The 18,691-nt window shown below is 33.8% G+C and overlaps 2 protein-coding genes across 2 annotated transcripts; both read right to left on the minus strand.

Annotated features, from left to right (window-relative positions):
- Positions 1–6,448: 6,448 nt before the first annotated feature.
- LOC109153403 (protein YIPF1 homolog) lies at positions 6,449–11,179 on the minus strand. The gene is made up of 6 exons (XM_019301293.1): positions 10,971–11,179; positions 9,484–9,523; positions 9,332–9,409; positions 8,567–8,732; positions 7,407–7,680; positions 6,449–6,973 (listed from the first exon to the last, which is right to left on the minus strand). Exons 1-6 carry the CDS (start codon positions 11,028–11,030, stop codon positions 6,782–6,784), a joined length of 810 nt encoding a protein of 269 aa, XP_019156838.1. The 5' UTR covers positions 11,031–11,179; the 3' UTR covers positions 6,449–6,781.
- A 1,220-nt stretch (positions 11,180–12,399) lies between these two features.
- On the minus strand, positions 12,400–17,431 carry LOC109153402 (serine/threonine-protein phosphatase PP1 isozyme 3). The gene is made up of 4 exons (XM_019301292.1): positions 17,157–17,431; positions 15,850–16,409; positions 15,553–15,777; positions 12,400–12,863 (listed from the first exon to the last, which is right to left on the minus strand). The coding sequence occupies exons 1-3, from the start codon at positions 17,332–17,334 to the stop codon at positions 15,589–15,591; spliced, it is 927 nt and encodes a 308-aa protein (XP_019156837.1). The 5' UTR covers positions 17,335–17,431; the 3' UTR covers positions 12,400–12,863; positions 15,553–15,588.
- Between the last annotated feature and the right edge of the window lie 1,260 nt (positions 17,432–18,691).

Genomic DNA, 18,691 nt, shown 5'->3' on the forward strand with positions numbered 1-18,691 from the left:
CTATTTATGCGACAAACATCGCAATAGAATTAATTTTCATTGTCGATTCCATTGCCATAGCGCGACAGACATATAGGGTGTCGCATTTTCTCTTGCCAATCTGTCAACATATTGGCGACAGAGCAGATTATGTCGTCGCATTTTGTAGCAAAAATAAACTTTATTTAAAAAAATTAAATATTTTAGCAACAGAAACAACGATCGTCGCACGTTTCATCGTCACACTCAAATGTGATATTTATGTTTGTGCCAAACGTCACAACAGAATTAACTTCCATAGTCGATATCATCGTCATAGCACGATAGACATATAGGGCGTCGCATTTTTTGTCGCCAATGTGTCAACATATTGGCGACGGAATTGATTCTGTCGTCACATTTTGTAGCAAAAATAAACTATACTTAAAAAATTAAATATTTTAGTGACGGAAAGAATGATCATCGTAAGTTCCATCGCCAACTTCAAATGTCAAATCTACCATTGCGCCAAACATCGCAAGAGAATTAATTTTCGTTGCCGATTCCATCGCCATAGCGCGACACACATATAGGGCATCGCCATTTCTGTCGCCAACATGTCAATATATTTGTGACGGAATTGGTTATGTCGTCTCATTCTGTAGCAAAAATAAACTTTACTTCAAATTTTATATATTTCGCGACGATAAAATTTCCCGTCGCAAATTCCGTCGTCTGCCTCCGTCGTATATCCCTTATTGTGGGAATATTTTCCACTTTGCACCAATTCTCGCAACAAAATTTATTCTCGTCGCCGATTCTGTAGCAAAACCGCAACGGAACCATCGGTCGTTGCCTTTTCCGTCGCTATTGTGGTGACAGAACTTAATTCGGTCGCAATATCCGTCACCAAAATGTGGGCGCCAAAATTTACTGGGTTTTTTCTCACTTTGCGCCAAAAATCGCTACGGAATTGCTTTCTGTCACCATTTCCGACGCAAGATCGCGACGAAACACGTTCCGTCGCAAAAAATCGTCACGAATTAACAACGGATTTCGTTCCGTCGCGATATTTTCGTCGCTATTCATGATTTTTCTTGTAGTGCTCTGGCAGTGACCGTTCAGGGATTAAACTCAACCGTTACGTAGTTAATTTTGTATTAATTTCAATTTTTTTAATTTAAATTTAATCCTAGTTAGTGGGCATGGCTGTTGCAGTTGTTACACAATTGGTTTTAATACCAATTTAAATGCCACATTGAAGGCTACTCAATTCCCTCAACCCTATATATAAGAAGGGGTAGAGCAGCAGCATTTGTACAACAAGAAGTTCAAGGAATTCCACTAAGTTTTCAGCTCTCAGAACTTTGCTTCTACTCTCTTCTTTATCCAAGTGTGTTCATACTTTGCTTTGTTCGCCGGATTCTTTGTTTGGGTGCTCAAACACTGAATCGTAGCACGTTTTATCCTGTGAAACCTAGGCTACAACGCTCCTAGAACCTGTGGAGGTAGCAAATAAGGTTTTAAGAAAAAGAACGATTTGTTCAAACCCGTGCTAACCACTGCTATCTGATTCATCCACCTTTTCCTTCCCAATTTTTGCTTTTTACATATAATAATAATATTTCTATAGGATTATTATTTTTTGGTTTTTCCACCTTATTACCCAACAGAACAAACATGCATGTTATTAAGTCACTATGTAACATGCGTGTTATTAAGTCACTAGGATAACGTAGAACAAACTAGTGAAGTTCTTTTACTAGGATGGCGTAGAACTACAAGTTCCATTCGTTTACCACCATGTTATTAAGTCACTATGTATTAATTTATTTTGTCCATTTACTTGCCTTTGTATTCATTACTTAGTGTACTAAAAAACTAATACTACTAATTAACTAGTCTACTCTCACCACAACAATTATTTTAGATATTTGTTGAATCAATGTTAACAAAAGTTTAATTGGAACTAATATTATCCTAGATTGACTTGTGATGGATAAAAGTTTGATAAATGCTTCTTGGTTGAGTACGAAATATGCAGCCGGAGTTAGAAAATTTAGAGACTTTGCAAAGTTGTGTGAAATCAACAAAGTTGTTGAGATGCAATACATCAACTCGTTCACCAAAATAGATTAAAGTTTTGGTAAGTATTTTATACATTTGTAAAACTACATATATTTTATTGTTTTTTATTAAATAAAATTTTAAATGTAATTTAATTCAAATGTAGTGTGCCCAACAAGTTGGAAGTACGACATGTGGATATTATGTTATGAACTACATCCTTGAAATTCTTTCCAAAGAAGCATGCGGGGGAATGAATAAGGCATGTAATTTAATAAAATACCTTTCTCATTCTAATTTTTAAAATACTAGCTTACTAATTATTTATTAATTATCAACTTTGTAGATCGTTGAGAGAGTTGTCCAGAACAACGTTGGTATTTAACTGACATTAAAAGCCTGTTGTGTAGTAGTGGCAATTTCCCGTTTACTCAAGAGGCATTGAACATATACATTGTCGTATGATTTCGTTTTTAATTTTGTGTTTCTTTTCTGATCTGTAATTTTGTATCTTACAAAAATAAATACACCAAATTCCGGAGAATGGATACAAATGAAATAAACTTTATTTAAACTACAAATAAGGAGTAAAGAAGCATCAAAATTACAGAACAAGGTTTGAGTATAAGGCTGCTTTCTTCAAATTTGATATGCTCTTTTCTCTTTACACCGGTATTGCAGGCAATTTATATCCTACACCACGGCGCGCGTTGCACTATGCGCCCAGATGCAAAACGACGTCGTTTTAATTATTTTTTTTTTTTGAAATTTCCCGCCCCAGTGAATGGCAGTAGTTTTTTCTTAAAAAAAAAAAATCCGTTGTTCAAGAATGTACATAATGTTATACTAGAATACACATAATGTTATACATGAATGTACATAATTATATAACAAAATATACATACTCTTTTTAAAAGATAATACACATAATCTAACATAATACATAATAAACATAAACTTTTAACATAATACACATCAACTCTTAACATAATACACACAAATTTTCTGATTACATAATTGTATAAAAAGAATGTACATAATTGTATAAAAAATACACATAACTGTATGAACCAATACACATAACGTTGTGAACAAATACACATAACGTTGTGAACAAATACACATAATCTCAACAACTTCCTACTGCGCCTCCCAACACTACCCCAAAACGACGTCGTTTTGGGAGGCGCGCGGCGCACAGTGCTATGTGCGCCGTGGTATAGGATATAACGATTGGGTATTGCAGGGTTGGGTTATTTAAGTTTATATTAATGAACTGGGTTTGGTTACATAAATTTATACTAATATGTAATTCTTTTTTTTAAAAAAAAAAATTTAAATTATATTTATACTTTAGCATTTTATTGTTTTTCTTTATTATAAATTAATAACCAACCACTCCACGTTATCCGTGCAGTGCGCGTGCAATGCATGAATAAATTTTTTTATTATATATTTAGATAATAAAATTATTACTATTTCTTTAATCCTTTCAAAATTTGTTAAATATTCATTCAAATACGTATCAATGCAGAATACTACTGAAATTTTTCGTATGAGCAGAAACAGACATGGGGGACTGTTTCTACATTAGCCGATCCTGTTCATATATACTTTCTCAAAGTATTGAAGCCCAACGAGTCAATACCACATCCACTGAAGCTTGAACCTATGACCTCCCACTTGGGAGAATCACTTCATGACACTTGACCAGAAGGTCTTTGTATCAGTACTACCTAAGATACAAAACGTAAACGATAATACGTAGGTATAGTAGCAGGTTCATTACAATGATGCTACAAGACTAAACATAACTATAGCATAAATTTTATTATAACTCTAATTAATTAATGATTTTTGAAGAATAATAGTAAATTTCAACTAAACCACGGTTAACTAATTCAAAAAAAAAAAAAAAAAAAAAAAAGCATTCTACATCAATGCATTTTAGTGAGTTTTTATATAACTTGGAGGAGAGACTATGATGTGGAGGAAAGAGGAAAGAGGAGAGCGGAGAGAGGAGAGAGATGAAAATACTTTCCAGTAGTTTGGTTATTTTATGGGGCCCACTAATTTTTTTTTTTTTTTTGTTATAAGCTTTCCTTGTTGGTGCGTGAAAAGCACATAGACTTCCTGAAGACAAACTCTGTTAACGCTGAAAGAAAGTAAATTTTTTTTAATTGACACGGCGTCGTTTTCCACCAAAACGACGTCGTTTTGCAACCGTGTCAACCTTGCAAGGTGATCAAGTGGACACGGTTCCACAACATAATTTGCCTTCAAAGTGCCATCTACTTTAATTACTAAAAACTTAGAGCATCCACATCAGTGGATATTATGGAGATAATGTCAGATGAATTATCTTGGGTGGGGATAATAACAAATGTGGGGTGGGGTTAATTGAGAGAAGATTTGTCCTGCAAATGCAAAAATAATGTCAGAACAAAGAAAAAGTAAAAAAAAAAAAAAAAAAAAAAAAAAAAAAAAAAAAAAAGCAACACAGGCTGTGCGCATTTGCGCACAGCCTGTGGCCACACGGGCGCGTGCAATGCATGCGCCCGTGTGCGCGTCAGGCGCACTGTTTCAGCGCGCCTGACGCTTCAGCTTTTTGTTCTATTTTTTTTTTTTAATTTCAGTTTTCTCTTTTTTTTTCCCTTTTTTTTCTCTCCCCTCTCACTTTCTCTTTCCTAATCACTCTTACATTATCTCCTAATTCTCTCCAACTGATGTGGATGCTCTTATGGACCAAAATTGGTGACACCTAAAATAGATAGACTATGGTCATGTTTGGTAAATGGTTGTTAGCTGTTAGTTGATTGGGTTAATTAGAGGGTATAACTAGTTGATAACATTAGCTTATTGTAGAAGGATGTTTGGTAAATTAGTTATTAGTTGATAGCTGTTTAAGTATAATAACTTCTTTCTCAGAAAACTAATTGAAAAAGTTGGTTTGAGCAGCTTTTTGAATTTTAGAATTTTGGAGTTACAAAAAACTAATTAACCAAACACTAATATTGATTTTTTTAACTAAGTCAAATAATTAATTGTAGTCAAATAAGTCAAAATTGACTGATAGGCTAATTATTTTACCAAACATGGCTTATATGTACTATTTTGGCAAATTATGTTGTGCATTAGTATGCACCGTGCATGGTGCATACGGATGCAAAAACGACGTCGTTTTACATCAAAACGCGCGTCCTACTTAAAAAAAAAAAATCAGTTTCGATTCCCAGCAACAACATTATGTTATTCATTTTTTAGTTCATTCATTCTGGATTTTTAGTTATGAAATTCTGGATGTATAGTTATGCAATTCTGGATGTGTAGTTATGAAGTTATGGATGTGTAGTTATGCAATTCTGAATTTATAGTTATAAAGTTATGGATGTGTAGTTATGCAATTCTGGATGTATAGTTATGAAGTTATGGATGTGTAGTTATGCAATTATGAATTTATAATTATGAAATTATGGATGTGTAGTTATGTAATTCTGGATGTATACTTATGAAATTATGGATGTGATGAAATTATGGATGTGTAGTTATACAATTCTGAATTTTTATTTTTTCTAAGTTAGATGTCAAAACGACGTCGTTTTTGCATCCGTATGCACCATGCATGGTGCATACGGATGCACAGCATAACGATCCTACTATTTTACTATTAGCTTATAACTCATGGATCAGTTACCTTGGGGGTATGGTTGTGTGAAAATGATTCATTCATCCTTAACCAAACGTCAAGGGTTGATCCATAACTTTAGGTATAAATTAGCCTTAAATCTCTAAAACAACTGTCATTAGTCACTATGTTTGATGGTGAAAACCTCGAATACACCCAAAAAGAAATACAAAAAAAAAACAAAAAAACAAAAAAACAAAAAAAAAAACAAAAAAAAAAAACAAAAACAAAAACTCAAAAAGACCAAAAGTGCAACTTTGTTGGCAATTTATATCCTACACCACGGCGCGTGTTGCATTGTGCGCCCAGATGCAAAACGACGTCATTTCAGAAAGCTCATTGATCAAAAGATTGAGTGTGGGTATTAGCGTTCAGCGAGTTTGAATCCTTACTAGGAAAAGAATAAATCTGACGAAATGAGGTGAAAAAAGCTCATTGATCAAAAGATTGAGTGTGGGTATTAGCGCTCAGCGAGCACCCGAGTTTGAATCCTTACTAGGAAAAGAATAAATCTGATGAAATTAGCAAACGCTCAGACCCAAACTCACCTCACTACTAGCAGGAAGAAGAGCTTAGATTGTGATTTTCATCTCTGGCTTTTCATGCCAGCAACCAACCACTACTTCCATAGTTCCATGGAAGTTTGTATTTTTTCGAAAATCTGAGGAATTTCCCTTTTCCTTGCACAAAATCACAAAGTGACAAAGATATAAAGAAGAAAAAGATGCAACTTTCTAGTAAGAATTGAATATTTTTCACACAATATATTGATAGCAAAACATTGCTCTAATAAGCAATCAGCTTATATTTATTTACAAGAGGGATATTTTCATATCATAAATACAGCTAATGTCCTGATTTGAGTCTCCCAAAAATTCTATCCACAACTATATATATGAGCCATCTATATATAACAAATTTTTAACAGTAGCAGTTCTCATGCTCAGCATTTCCCATTAAATATTTTTCTAGATTAACACTCCAAGTTCTTCATAACTATCTGAGCAGGCCATTATCAAGTTCTCAACTCCTGGGAGAGAAAAATAAACAAATTCACTATAGCCACCACACTCAAGGAAAGAACCACATCTTGATGAAGATTGCCAGGCCCATTTGTAGGACAAAAGCAGCGATGGGCACAATGGCGAGATCATTAGTCTGTACAAAGCTTTTAAGATTTAATGTAACAAAAGCGCCTGACATTGCACCAGTGAGTAATATGACGATCCACTTGATAAATTCCACTGGGATGATCAAGAGAAACTGCCATATAAAACGACAACCAAATAATCCAGGCTTGTCAAACAGAAGGGAACTAATTAAATCAATAAGAAAGTTCACATTAGGTGCTAACCGGTATCCATGCATTCATTATACCAAAACTATGCATACAAGGCAACCATATATGATTAAGATGAGTCCTGATTGATTCTGATATACTCAGGTTACACTGTCAAATTCATTATCATTATTTCACATTCCTATGGAGCATTTAGGTATACTAGAGGCATTTAGAGGTGGAGAACCATTTTTTACTTTCTGTTGGAATATATCACAAGCAAAACTAGTTCACTGTGTTTCTCAATCTACAAAAGTTTATTAATATAGCTCCAGAACATGTATCAAAGGCAACAATGCATGATGCCATGCAATTAAAGTTCATCGTAAATAAAAAGATAAAGATACATATACTTACAGAGCTGAGAATAAAAATGAAGAGAGAATATGCCCACAAGCACCAAAAACGTACAAGGTTAGCATTAGAACCCAAGTACTGAAGCAAGAAGTAAAACCCCAGTGGCACAATGAATGCGTAACCGTATACAGAAAATGCAGCCACACTCATATAGCCGACGTCAAATGCCCTAGTAGAAGTAGTATCACTTTGCTTATGCATTAGATATGTAGCCAAGTTTCCAAAGGAAGAAATTGCAGCTACCAAAGTTGTTGAGATCCAGATAAGCCCATAACTTAAGTATTCATACAAAAAGAAAATATCAAGACTTAGGAGGAAGATATTGAGTAACCATAAATATGGTACAACAAGTCAAGTCAACAACAGAAAGCCAGAGGTAAAATGGAAATTTAAAAACACCACTGTTTGACCTCCACTTGAAAAAGAGAAGTTATTCAACAGATGTAAAGGCCAATCCAACAGTCATATGAACATTAAGAAAAATAACATCAAAGGATTTTGGGCAATGGAAAGGTTAGTGTGGCTTGTTTCTATTACAGCTGAAATCAAATCAGCCAACTAGTCAAGCCATAATCTAAGATTCTAAGTCAAGTTTGACTCGTTTCTCTTAGCCAAGTACATTATCTGATTATCTGTATCTTTATTTTCCAAATTTTTATTTATTTTTTTCCTTTTTGTTCTTTCTCACATGAAAATTGCACACCTGAGAAAGCAAGATACATCTGTACAACAAAATACATATATTCGAAGAAATTATGTATCAAACAGAGCATCTAGAGGTATGAAAGGAAATCAAGGACACTATTAACATACATATTTCTAAGCAAACAGAAATGTGAATTTGACCACACATCCACCAGAAAACTTTAAGAACGGCAAAAGGACAAAAAGTATTATCGAATTCAATATAAATTTCTTTCTTCAATTTCAATGTAATGAGTTATTTAACAGTACACCCAATGCAAGGAAAATGATTATATATGCTACTCAAATATTTGTATTCATTTCGTCTAGTTTCCTAGTAGCACCCTTGCAGATCCACATTCAATTCAATGGACCACATCAACCCAGAAAAATCACTAAGGAACAATCAACTTATCAAATATATGCATTTTGGAAATGTACCCACAAGACTATGAGTAATATAGTGTTGGACTTACAGATCAGGGTTAGCATCAATTTTTCTGAAGAAATCAGCACTTGTAGGATTCAAAGAACACATCAATCTGTTTAACACAACATCTGTATCTACATTAAAATATTGGGTATATGAAGATATACTAAACACTCCTTTCCAATTGTTTGTTGATTGCTGCCCATCTCCTTCTGCATAAAATAGTATATTCTACATTAGCTAGAATTTCATACACATAGGTCTAAATTGGAAAATGGTACTCCGGTTACGGAATCTCAATTTTGTGCCATAAATGGAAATGGGGGATTGCAATTTGGTCAAAACTTTGGCAATGTAAATGTGACTGCTCAAATAAATGGCATGCTTGTACAAGTGTTATCACAGAATAAAATAAGTATAAGATAAAATTTTCTAGATTGATTTACGTGTTGGGTACTCGGATGTAAGATGCATAAAAATGATGAAATACTTAACATTATGAAATTCAAATCTAAGCTATCCCATTTGGTATAAGCCTAATTTATTCTTCAATCAATTTACATGTTGGGTCTAAGACACATCACACACGAAACACTTAACCTTACAGTCAATCTTTTTCTTTAACCCAAACGCTATTTTGATGATTATTTGTACATCACTTCTAAAACTTAAATACATAACTGAACTATTTTTACAGCCCAAAAGAATATTTGAAATAAAAATATTTATCACCTAAACCAGTTTGGTAATCAGAAAATAGCTCGTGACGGTTCCTGATATAACGTAGTGAAAAATGGTAAATGATTAGTACCACTTGGACCTGCAGGAGTTCCCTGACCAGCATTCCCACCATTATTTGGAGGAAATATCTGCAGATTTGCTTCAGGAGCTGTAGGAAGAGTATCCAAATAAGTAAATTTTTAGAAGGAATTACTAAGAGATGGAAATTCAGTTCAATCACACCTTCGCGATTAGTGTTGTTCTTTTCTTCTGTGACAACAGCCTGTAAAAGCATTTAAATAATTCTTCAACTTGGTAACAGGAGCTATTAACCAAGCAGCTTTAAAAATTAATTTCGGGGCATTTATTAAATTGAAATTCACTTCAATTTCAGATAAAACCAATTCTCTCCATCTTGGTAACAGGAACCATTAATCAAGCAGCATTAAAAATTAATCTCGGGGCATTTATTAAATTGAAATTCACTTCAATTTGAGATAAAAACCATTCCCCGACACAAAATTTTCCTTTTTAATTACAAACTGTAAGAAAATGCTACATCCATTTTTGCCAATTCAGCAAACAGACTCTCTTGATGTCTGCTGGAAAGAAAGACTGCATGAGAATTTTCAAGCAATGCACTATTAAGCTTGAGCTGTGTTTGGAACATACAACACTGCAAAAAATTAAAGTGATTCTCAAGAAAATAATTTAATCATGTTTTAAAAAAAAAAAAAATGAAGAAGAAGAGTGAGCAAAACCTATATTGTAGAAATCAGTAAATCAAGTTTCTTTATAAAATGTAAGGAAATGAGATAAAGTCTTATGAACCCAAAAATGTGCTCTTATCACTTATGCATGGACAATCGGTTCTAACATTGGGGCACTTTTTTCCATAAACCTCCACCCTATCCTAGGGTTCTTTGTTCTAATCTTCCTTGGATGCTCTACACTGCTCTCTCTCTCTCTCTCTCCCTCCCAGTGGTGATTGAGAAAAGACCAGACAACACAATATTTTCATCAGTTGAAAGTTGAGTGTCAAATTATGAAACTATATGTGTTCCAGAGCATTCATAGCAGAAACATAGGAAGATTGGAAAACTGAGATTGTTTTGTGTTCGTCTTTGATATAGGGTGTGAGATTGGAAAATGGGTGAACCAATGTGATTTTGGAGTTTATATTCAATCAATATCGAGTGCTCCTTGGCCAGGTTATAAAACGTAATTATATTTATCCAACTGAGAAAATAGAAGAATTCCTGCAGGCATTGGTGAAGCACCCCAAGCATAACTAAAGTATTCACTTCTCTAGAATTTTCGAGGTACTATTTCACTAAATTTTACTCCATTGCTTGCAAAATTATACGATCAGAGCCAAATTTGTAAGCTAAAAAGTGCAGAGATACAAAGTTTACAATCACTTGCTTCCCTTCCCAAAAATCTAAAACAAAATACAAATTCCTCATATCCTAATCCCAGTAATCTGATAACTTGACCGTGAACAAACACTTGCACCTGAATATTTATTATTACAAACTGATACACCAAAACATCTCCAATGCTCCACAGAATCATTGCAGAAACAGAAATTCAATGAAAAAATAAATCTATCGACACCTAAATTGCAATGTAATTTCTGGAAAATCAATCAAATTAAATGGAAAACGTAGGCAAATAAAAGATGACGGCGTTTGTGTTTACAATTATGCGCGGGAGTGAAGAGTGTGTACCGGAACTGAGCCGAGCAAGTGGCTGGTAGGGAGGTTGTTGACGTTGAAAGACTCGTCCATCAGAAACCACGCGGTGGAGATCTGCGGCGGAGAAAACGAACTGTTTTGAGCGGATCAGTGTGGAAACGAGCCCTAAACTCTTCTCGGTTGAATGCTTAACGTGGAAGATAACACACAGCGGAGGGGTTAGTTAAGTTCAGAGCAGCGTGCGCCACACGCGTCAACGATAACTTACCGCGAATTTGCATGTGTTTCGTGTGCCGGTTTGGATTAGCCCATTAATTCATAAGGCCCAAGCTCACTTTATTTGTTTATTTGGGAGAATTGCATTTTTTATTCCTCAATTATACTCGTAGTACTTTCTTAGTCCATGAGTTATATACATGATCATTTTTAGTCAATCATTATTGTGTAGATCATGGTTCATACAAGTTGTGTGGATCACATTTTGTCTACTATAAAATAATGTACATTTAGTACAAAAATAATGTACATTCAGTATAATAATAAAAATAATGTATATTGTATTCAAGGGATGTATATTATTTTTGTTCTGAGTGTACATTATATTGTATAATATACATTCAGTACAAAAATAATGTATATTTAGTATATTAAAAATGTACTTTTTGTTATGGTCCACATAACATTATATGGACCATGGTCCACACAATAATTTGCCATTTTTAGCCCCATAAGTTATGCATAAAGCGGTGAGTTTAATGATCAAATCTGTCACTTTATTTAAGCAACATATTGGTAGCAGAAATAGTTCTCGAAAGGCTAAGATTGTCACTTGACACATAACTTAAGAGTTAAAGATGATCACGCATATAACTTTAAGACTAAGTCTATCCCACGAGTATAATTGAAAGATAAAAAATATATTTTTTTCCTTATTTATTGGAGTAGTTTTTTGTTCAAATATTTTTAAAGTACATTTGGTAGGGTTAGGTTAGTTGTGACTTTGATACAATTCGTACACGAACCTGTCACATGGATTACAGTTTACCATTCATCTTATTTAAATTATTATATTTAAAAAAATAATTATCTCAACTTTAAGGGCATATTGGTAAAAATCTTAAATTTTCCCAAAACGCTGATCAGTTGATAGTTGTTAACTGATTGGGTTATTAAATTTGATTAGCTGATAACATTAGCAAATTTTAGAAAAATGTTTGGTAAATTAACTATTAGCAGATTATATGCAAAATGACTTTTTTTCAAAAAGCTAATCAAAAAAACTGTTTTGAACAGTTTTTTTAATTTTAGCCAACAAGTCATCAGCTAATAACTATTTACCCAAAAAAAAAAAAAAATTATTTTTAGTACATATAGACACAAGAATTTATTCATTAAGAAATGGGGAAAAACTCTTCATACTCCCTATACACACGTCCTACCTAGCGTGTCAAGGCGGGATAGAAGGGTCCATCGATGATTCCTCAATCCCGTCACACCAAATCAGACAAGACGGAGTATAGAGAGTACATGTAGTACTACTCATTAAGGGCCGCCGAGCAAATGCATGCCGGCTTCCTTCAAGAAAGGGCTCATATTTCACATGCCATTGTCTCAAGACTGGAAGATAAAAGTACCGAATAACATTTCTTATACATAAGACTAAGATTGTATTAGAAGAGAGTGAAAATAATAGTTGTAGTAACTGGAAACATTTCTTACACATTCATCGGAGCAAATTGACGAAGCGCAAGGAAAAGAGACAGTTTCCTGCCAGTGTGGCCATCGCTATAGGCATAGGCATAGGCATCATCGAGGATGATCTCCAATTGTACTATACCAACACGCAAACGAGTATGAAGCATTGTGCTTTCCCTAATTCCAAGCCGGATGATACCCACGAGCTTTTCTCTATTAAGGATAAAATGTCTACAAGAGAACAAAATCGTATCAGGTGTACGAATCAAGCGAATAGCATTTATATTCAAATTTGACAAAACACAGATATCACAAAGAACGCTGTGAGGTTTAACAGTACTCGGTGCTTAGGTTCAACACAGTGCTATTTTACTACAGTACCAAGCCAGCTTGGATTGTTTTTTAAACAAGTCTTGGCTTGTTAACTTTTCCACACAAGACACATACAAGCCAAGATGGACTGCTTGTTTACAGCTCTTCATTATTAAAAAATTATATGACCAGGAACATAAGAAAATGGTAGTAAAGATGGAAAAGTGAGAAAATGAAAGAAAACGATGGCAGAAAACTTATATCATGTAGTATTTTAGGAAGATGCACGCAATCTTTCTTTTAAAGAATTTATCAGTGTGTTTCCTAAAGCTTGAACCAAATAACCTAATGCAATTTACTCTCCTTATGCCAATATTATTCTAGGAAAATGAACTATTCATGGATATAAATCTATTTTAAAGGTTTTTGGAGATATGAATCAAGCTTCCAATTCTCTTGCAACTTATGAATGTGCACATAATATGTTTCTAGACTTCACCGATGTCCCTTAGTCAACTAAAGACTCTTCTCATGAATACGATGGGAGTGTTTTCACTTCATTTCTCTTAAGCTTCTATTGTTCCAAGATAGTATCTCTCTTTTATTCTCTTTCCTTCTTTTTAGTTTTGTCACATATTAGTTAGAAGTCAATTTATGTAACATTACAATTTTATAGAAAATCCAATAATTTTTTTTAAAGGAAGTCTGCATTTTATAATGCAACATTATATTGCAGTCCTAAAATGAGGCATTATTTTCACAATCCAGAAATGCAATATTGTTTGGCATTTTTCATAATGCAACATTATATTGAATTCAACAAATGCATCATTAATATTATATGGCTACCTGTTGGATAAATTTAAGGAAAGATTTCATTTAATCAACCCTCTGATGAAGAGCTCTTTTAATAGCTGCAAATCTGCAATTGGTCTTGTTTATATTAATTTCACACAATCTTCCTCAATAGTTTTCCAGTAAATGATTTTAGGGAGCGTTTGGAAACCCGGAAAATGACTTCTGGAAAGTGTTTTCCGGGTTTCCAGCGTTTGGCAAGAGGGAGGAAAATGAGGTCAACGGAAAATGATGTTGTAGTCAACGGAAAATAAGTATGTTCTGGAGGAAAATGACTTCCCCTTTTTTTGGGGGGAAGTCATTTTCCAATCCTCATGCTTGGTATGTATAGTATATAGTTTGTGTGTGTGTGATATATATATATATATATATATATATATATATATATATATATATATATATATATATATACACACACACATTCAAAATTGTCCACAAGGCTCAATGAGTGCTATTCACAAAATGATTTTATCAAAAGTATCAAATAATTAAAATGTTGAAGTATACAATTCTTACCATTTTCCTACTCATTTTCAAGAAAATGAACCAAACACACAAAGAGAGTTTTCCGTTGTGTAGCCAAACATCGAAAATTAAAATGTTTTCTGGAAAATGACTCATTTTCCGGAAAACATTTCCAGAAGTCATTTTCCTACTTCCAAACGGAGCCTTAATGCAAATCACTGTAATTACAAGGCTACTTTTTGTCTTTTGCTAGTGATTGTATATATATATAGGTAAGGATCAAATGAGAAAGGGTCCTCCTGTAAAATGTGAGGACTGATCTCAGCCCACTCATCAGGGTTCATCAATGGTTGAGGTTTTAGTAAAAAAACACGGAGTCAATTTTATAATTATTACAACCTTTCAAGTTTGCAATATTTTTAAAATGAACAGCATCATTTTTCCATTTATTTTCCAGCAAACTCAACCATCCAGATTAGTCATCACTTCTTACATGAGAGCCTGTTCTCACCTGAACCCTCCCCTATATATATATATGTATGTATATATATATATATACATACATATATATATATATATATAGGGTCAGGTTCCTGTAAGGTCAGGTCTTCCCGTGCGGTCAGTGCGGCATACACCATTAGATATGCATAAATGCACCACACAGTGTTTGTAAATACACCATTATGTGGTGTATTTTTTTTTGTGTGTGGTGTATTTTTTGACATTTCATTCTGGTGTATTTTCGAACACTGTATGGTGCATTTATGCATACCTAATGGTGTTTGCCGCACTGACCGCACGGGAAGACCTGACCTCACAGGAACCAAAATCTATATATATATATATATATATATATATATATATGTTGATGATTCAAATTACATGTCTTGTCCAATCAATGGCAGCTTCTAAATTCTCATAAGAATTTAAGGAATAATATTTAAATTAACTCTGTCCGTATATTAATCCAGCTACTAACTGTTTTTTCTGCATAAGTAATCCAGCTACTGAAATCTTGCACTATTTAAAAGTTTTCAATTTTTATAAATATTTTTAAAATGAAAAATTTTCAAAAGCACAAGGTGGATTTCCCAAACGAACATTTGCATTTCTCATAAGTCAAGCACATGTTGTAATGCTTTATCATTTGAATTGCTTGGACAATGCACATACTTGTACTACAGAATTAGTCAATCAAATGCATATAAATAAGCACCGCTGCACAGACAGAAACATATGCACTGGTTAAGCAGCTATTGTGCAAAGGGAAGAGGAGCAGGATACAGACCTTTGATAAATTTCGGAGAGTGACTGATAAATGAAATCACATTTTTGTTGATGTCATAAACTTGTTTTTCTTCTCAGCGGGTTTAAGAATTTGAAAGGAGCACATCAAGTTTTCATCGACACTCATCATGGCACCAGCATTATCAAATTCTCCGCAGTAGTTGGGTGCTGAAAAAATGGTGACTAGCTGCCTATCAGCAAAGAATTCATAGCCATCCTCTACAACCTGTGAATGAAAGAGATTGTATTATTGGAAGTCAAGGAAAACGAAAAAAAGAAAAAGCAACAGGGTTATTACTTGATGAGCACGACAAACAAGATCCAAATCATGCTTTGTCAAAAACTCTGACACTTTATCCGGGCCAAAGGTAAATGAAACTCCTCTATCATTCATCCCCCACCCCTTAACATCTTTACCAGGATCGGACCAAAGCAAATCACAAAGTAAACCCGTATCAGGGATAACAGTAGGGCGCGGTAATTGTCTGATTTGATCCAAGTTTGATAGGTCAGGGGATAGACCGCCATGCATGCACAATATCTTATCATCAACCAGTGCCGCAACAGGAAGACAGTTGAAGCAGTCCGTAAAGGCTTTCCAGAGTCTTACATTAAACCGCCGCTTACATTCATCATAAAATCCATAAATCCTATTAATAGAAGCGCATTCATGGTTTCCTCTCAGAAGGAAAAAATTCTCGGGGTATTTAATTTTGTAGGCAAGCAAGAGGCATATCGTTTCCAAACTTTGTTTGCCACGATCTACATAGTCTCCTAAAAACAGATAATTAGCCTTAGGAGGAAACCCTCCATATTCAAAAAGTCGCAATAGGTCACTGTACTGACCATGAATGTCACCTGAAACCACAAAATACCTGATAAGTAACACGGCAACAAACCATAGGACACCAAAAGGAAGAACCAAGGTAGCCTAAACTCTAAAGTCATTCTTGAAACACAAGTGATTCAGATCATTATAATCCACTTGATCCCTAATCATTTCCAAATCAATATATGCACTCGAAAGACAACCTTAAGGACCAACCTTGCACTCCATTTAACACTCCATGTAGCCGCAATCAAAACGAGATTATAGTTCAAGGTATAATCACTTCGATTTAGCCGATAACATGTTGCTTAGTCAGCAATGGTTTTAGAGTTGTTTGATTGATATTAATTAAATTTTTAGGACTACCAGAGCTCATTAGGGTTAGTGTCTCCTAAACTTTTTGGCAGAATTCATCAAAATCAAAATAGTGATTAAAAATAAAAAAGGGTGAATTTAATCCTATAACAACAAGAATTCAGTTTTATACAAAATAAAAATTTAACCATCTAAACAACTGACAGAATTGATTAATTGGACAAAAAAACAAATTCCATTTCCCCCTTTTCACTCTTTATTCATGGATGTATTAACACCAACATTTGAGACATTTAACCTAAAAAAGAATCCATCAAATCAACCACCCTGAAAAACTCAAAACATGATCGCAAGTATACAGAACAGGTTTCATCCCTAGAAAACACACAGCGAAAAAAGTAATAATAATAAAAACCCAGAAAAAATAAAGACAAAAAAGTGGCAGTGAAGAAAAGGGGTACCGCAGATTTTGATGGGTGCTTCGAGTTCAAGTAGGTTCGGCTGTTTGTTGAAAATATCTCTCGAGGCGACACAGAGCTGCTTGATTTCAGACTCAGTGAGTTGAACCAGCTTCCCGGGCTTGGAAGATCGGACTTCTGTAAGCTTCTCAATGATTCTATCCACTACTGCAGAGTCCATTGACTCAACCTGCTACTATCGATCTCAGATTCTAATCTCTGCTTCTCTCCTCTTTGGTCTTTGTTTTTCCTCTTCTTTAGGTCTGGGCCTGTCTTTATTTTTATTTTTATTATCTAAATTTTTTATTCCCTTGTTTTTTTTAATCACACTTGGTTGAAGAATATTTTAATGAATTTTTCACTACAGCCAAAAAAAAAAACTCAAAATATTACTCGGTAATAGTTTCTTTCTCTGATAACCTCAGTAATAGTTTCTATTTTTAATAAATTGAAACCAAAATTAACTTTACAGTGTTTGGACTATAAAAGTGAATATATAAGTCATCTTTGCAACCAATATGTACTAATTGGCCCTCTCCGTCATCCTCGTAACAAAATTTCAAATACGTCTTCTCAACGGGTGACCATCTTAAATTTTATTACCTCCCTATATGTTTTACCGATATCTTCCTACTAGGGGAAGGCACTGGTGACGTGGTGCTAGACTGCCTCCTGCGGCGCTGAAAAGTCAGGGGAAAGGCGACGTTGCTGTGCTCGGCTGGCCTCGCTGAAAAGCTACTAATAAGTTATAAGTTATATTTGGTAATGTTCCCAAAATAAGCTAGTAGCTTCTTTTTTTTTTTTTCATTTTTATCCTTATTATTTTAAATAAATGACATCATTTACTATTTTCAATTAAAGTCATTTTTTGTCTTTTCTATTCTCCTATTTAACTTTGGAGAAAACACATTATATTTTTCAATTATAAGCTTTATCGGGACCACTTGAATTGTCACAAAATGAGCCTCATGAGGTTATCTATACTTATTCAACCTCCTCAACGGATGGTGGAGATCTGTTTGATAGTATGACTATGATTATTTCTCTAAAATCCACCCTAAAATTCTATACAATCATATGAGTTCTATAATATTTTATAAGATTTTATAAATCTTTACACTTCAAAATGTTAAATTTTAATATATAACAATCCTATTTAAAATTTAAAACTATTTAAATTTTATGAAGATGTACTTTTTAGTCTTTTTAAACATTCATCAACTTATCAAAATACTAATTTTACCAAACATTTTTAAACATAATCAGCTAGTTTCACAACTCTTCATTTTTCAGCTTCTAGCTTATAGCTTCTTAGCTTTTAGCTATTTTTCAGCTAGGTTTGTCAAACATAACCTATATATTATAATCGTGAGTGTTTAAAAAAAATGAAAGTGTTGAGTATATATAATGTATAAACATAAATGTACAATCCTACTATCAGTTTAGACTTTTTGTTGAGATGTAAAACATGTTTCAATTTAGTATGAGATTCAACATTCTGCCAAAAGTTATAGGTTCGAAACAGTAGCCTAAATTAA

This window comes from Ipomoea nil, unplaced genomic scaffold (assembly GCF_001879475.1).
Source record: "Ipomoea nil cultivar Tokyo-kokei standard unplaced genomic scaffold, Asagao_1.1 scaffold2482, whole genome shotgun sequence".
Classification (NCBI taxonomy): domain Eukaryota; kingdom Viridiplantae; phylum Streptophyta; class Magnoliopsida; order Solanales; family Convolvulaceae; genus Ipomoea; species Ipomoea nil.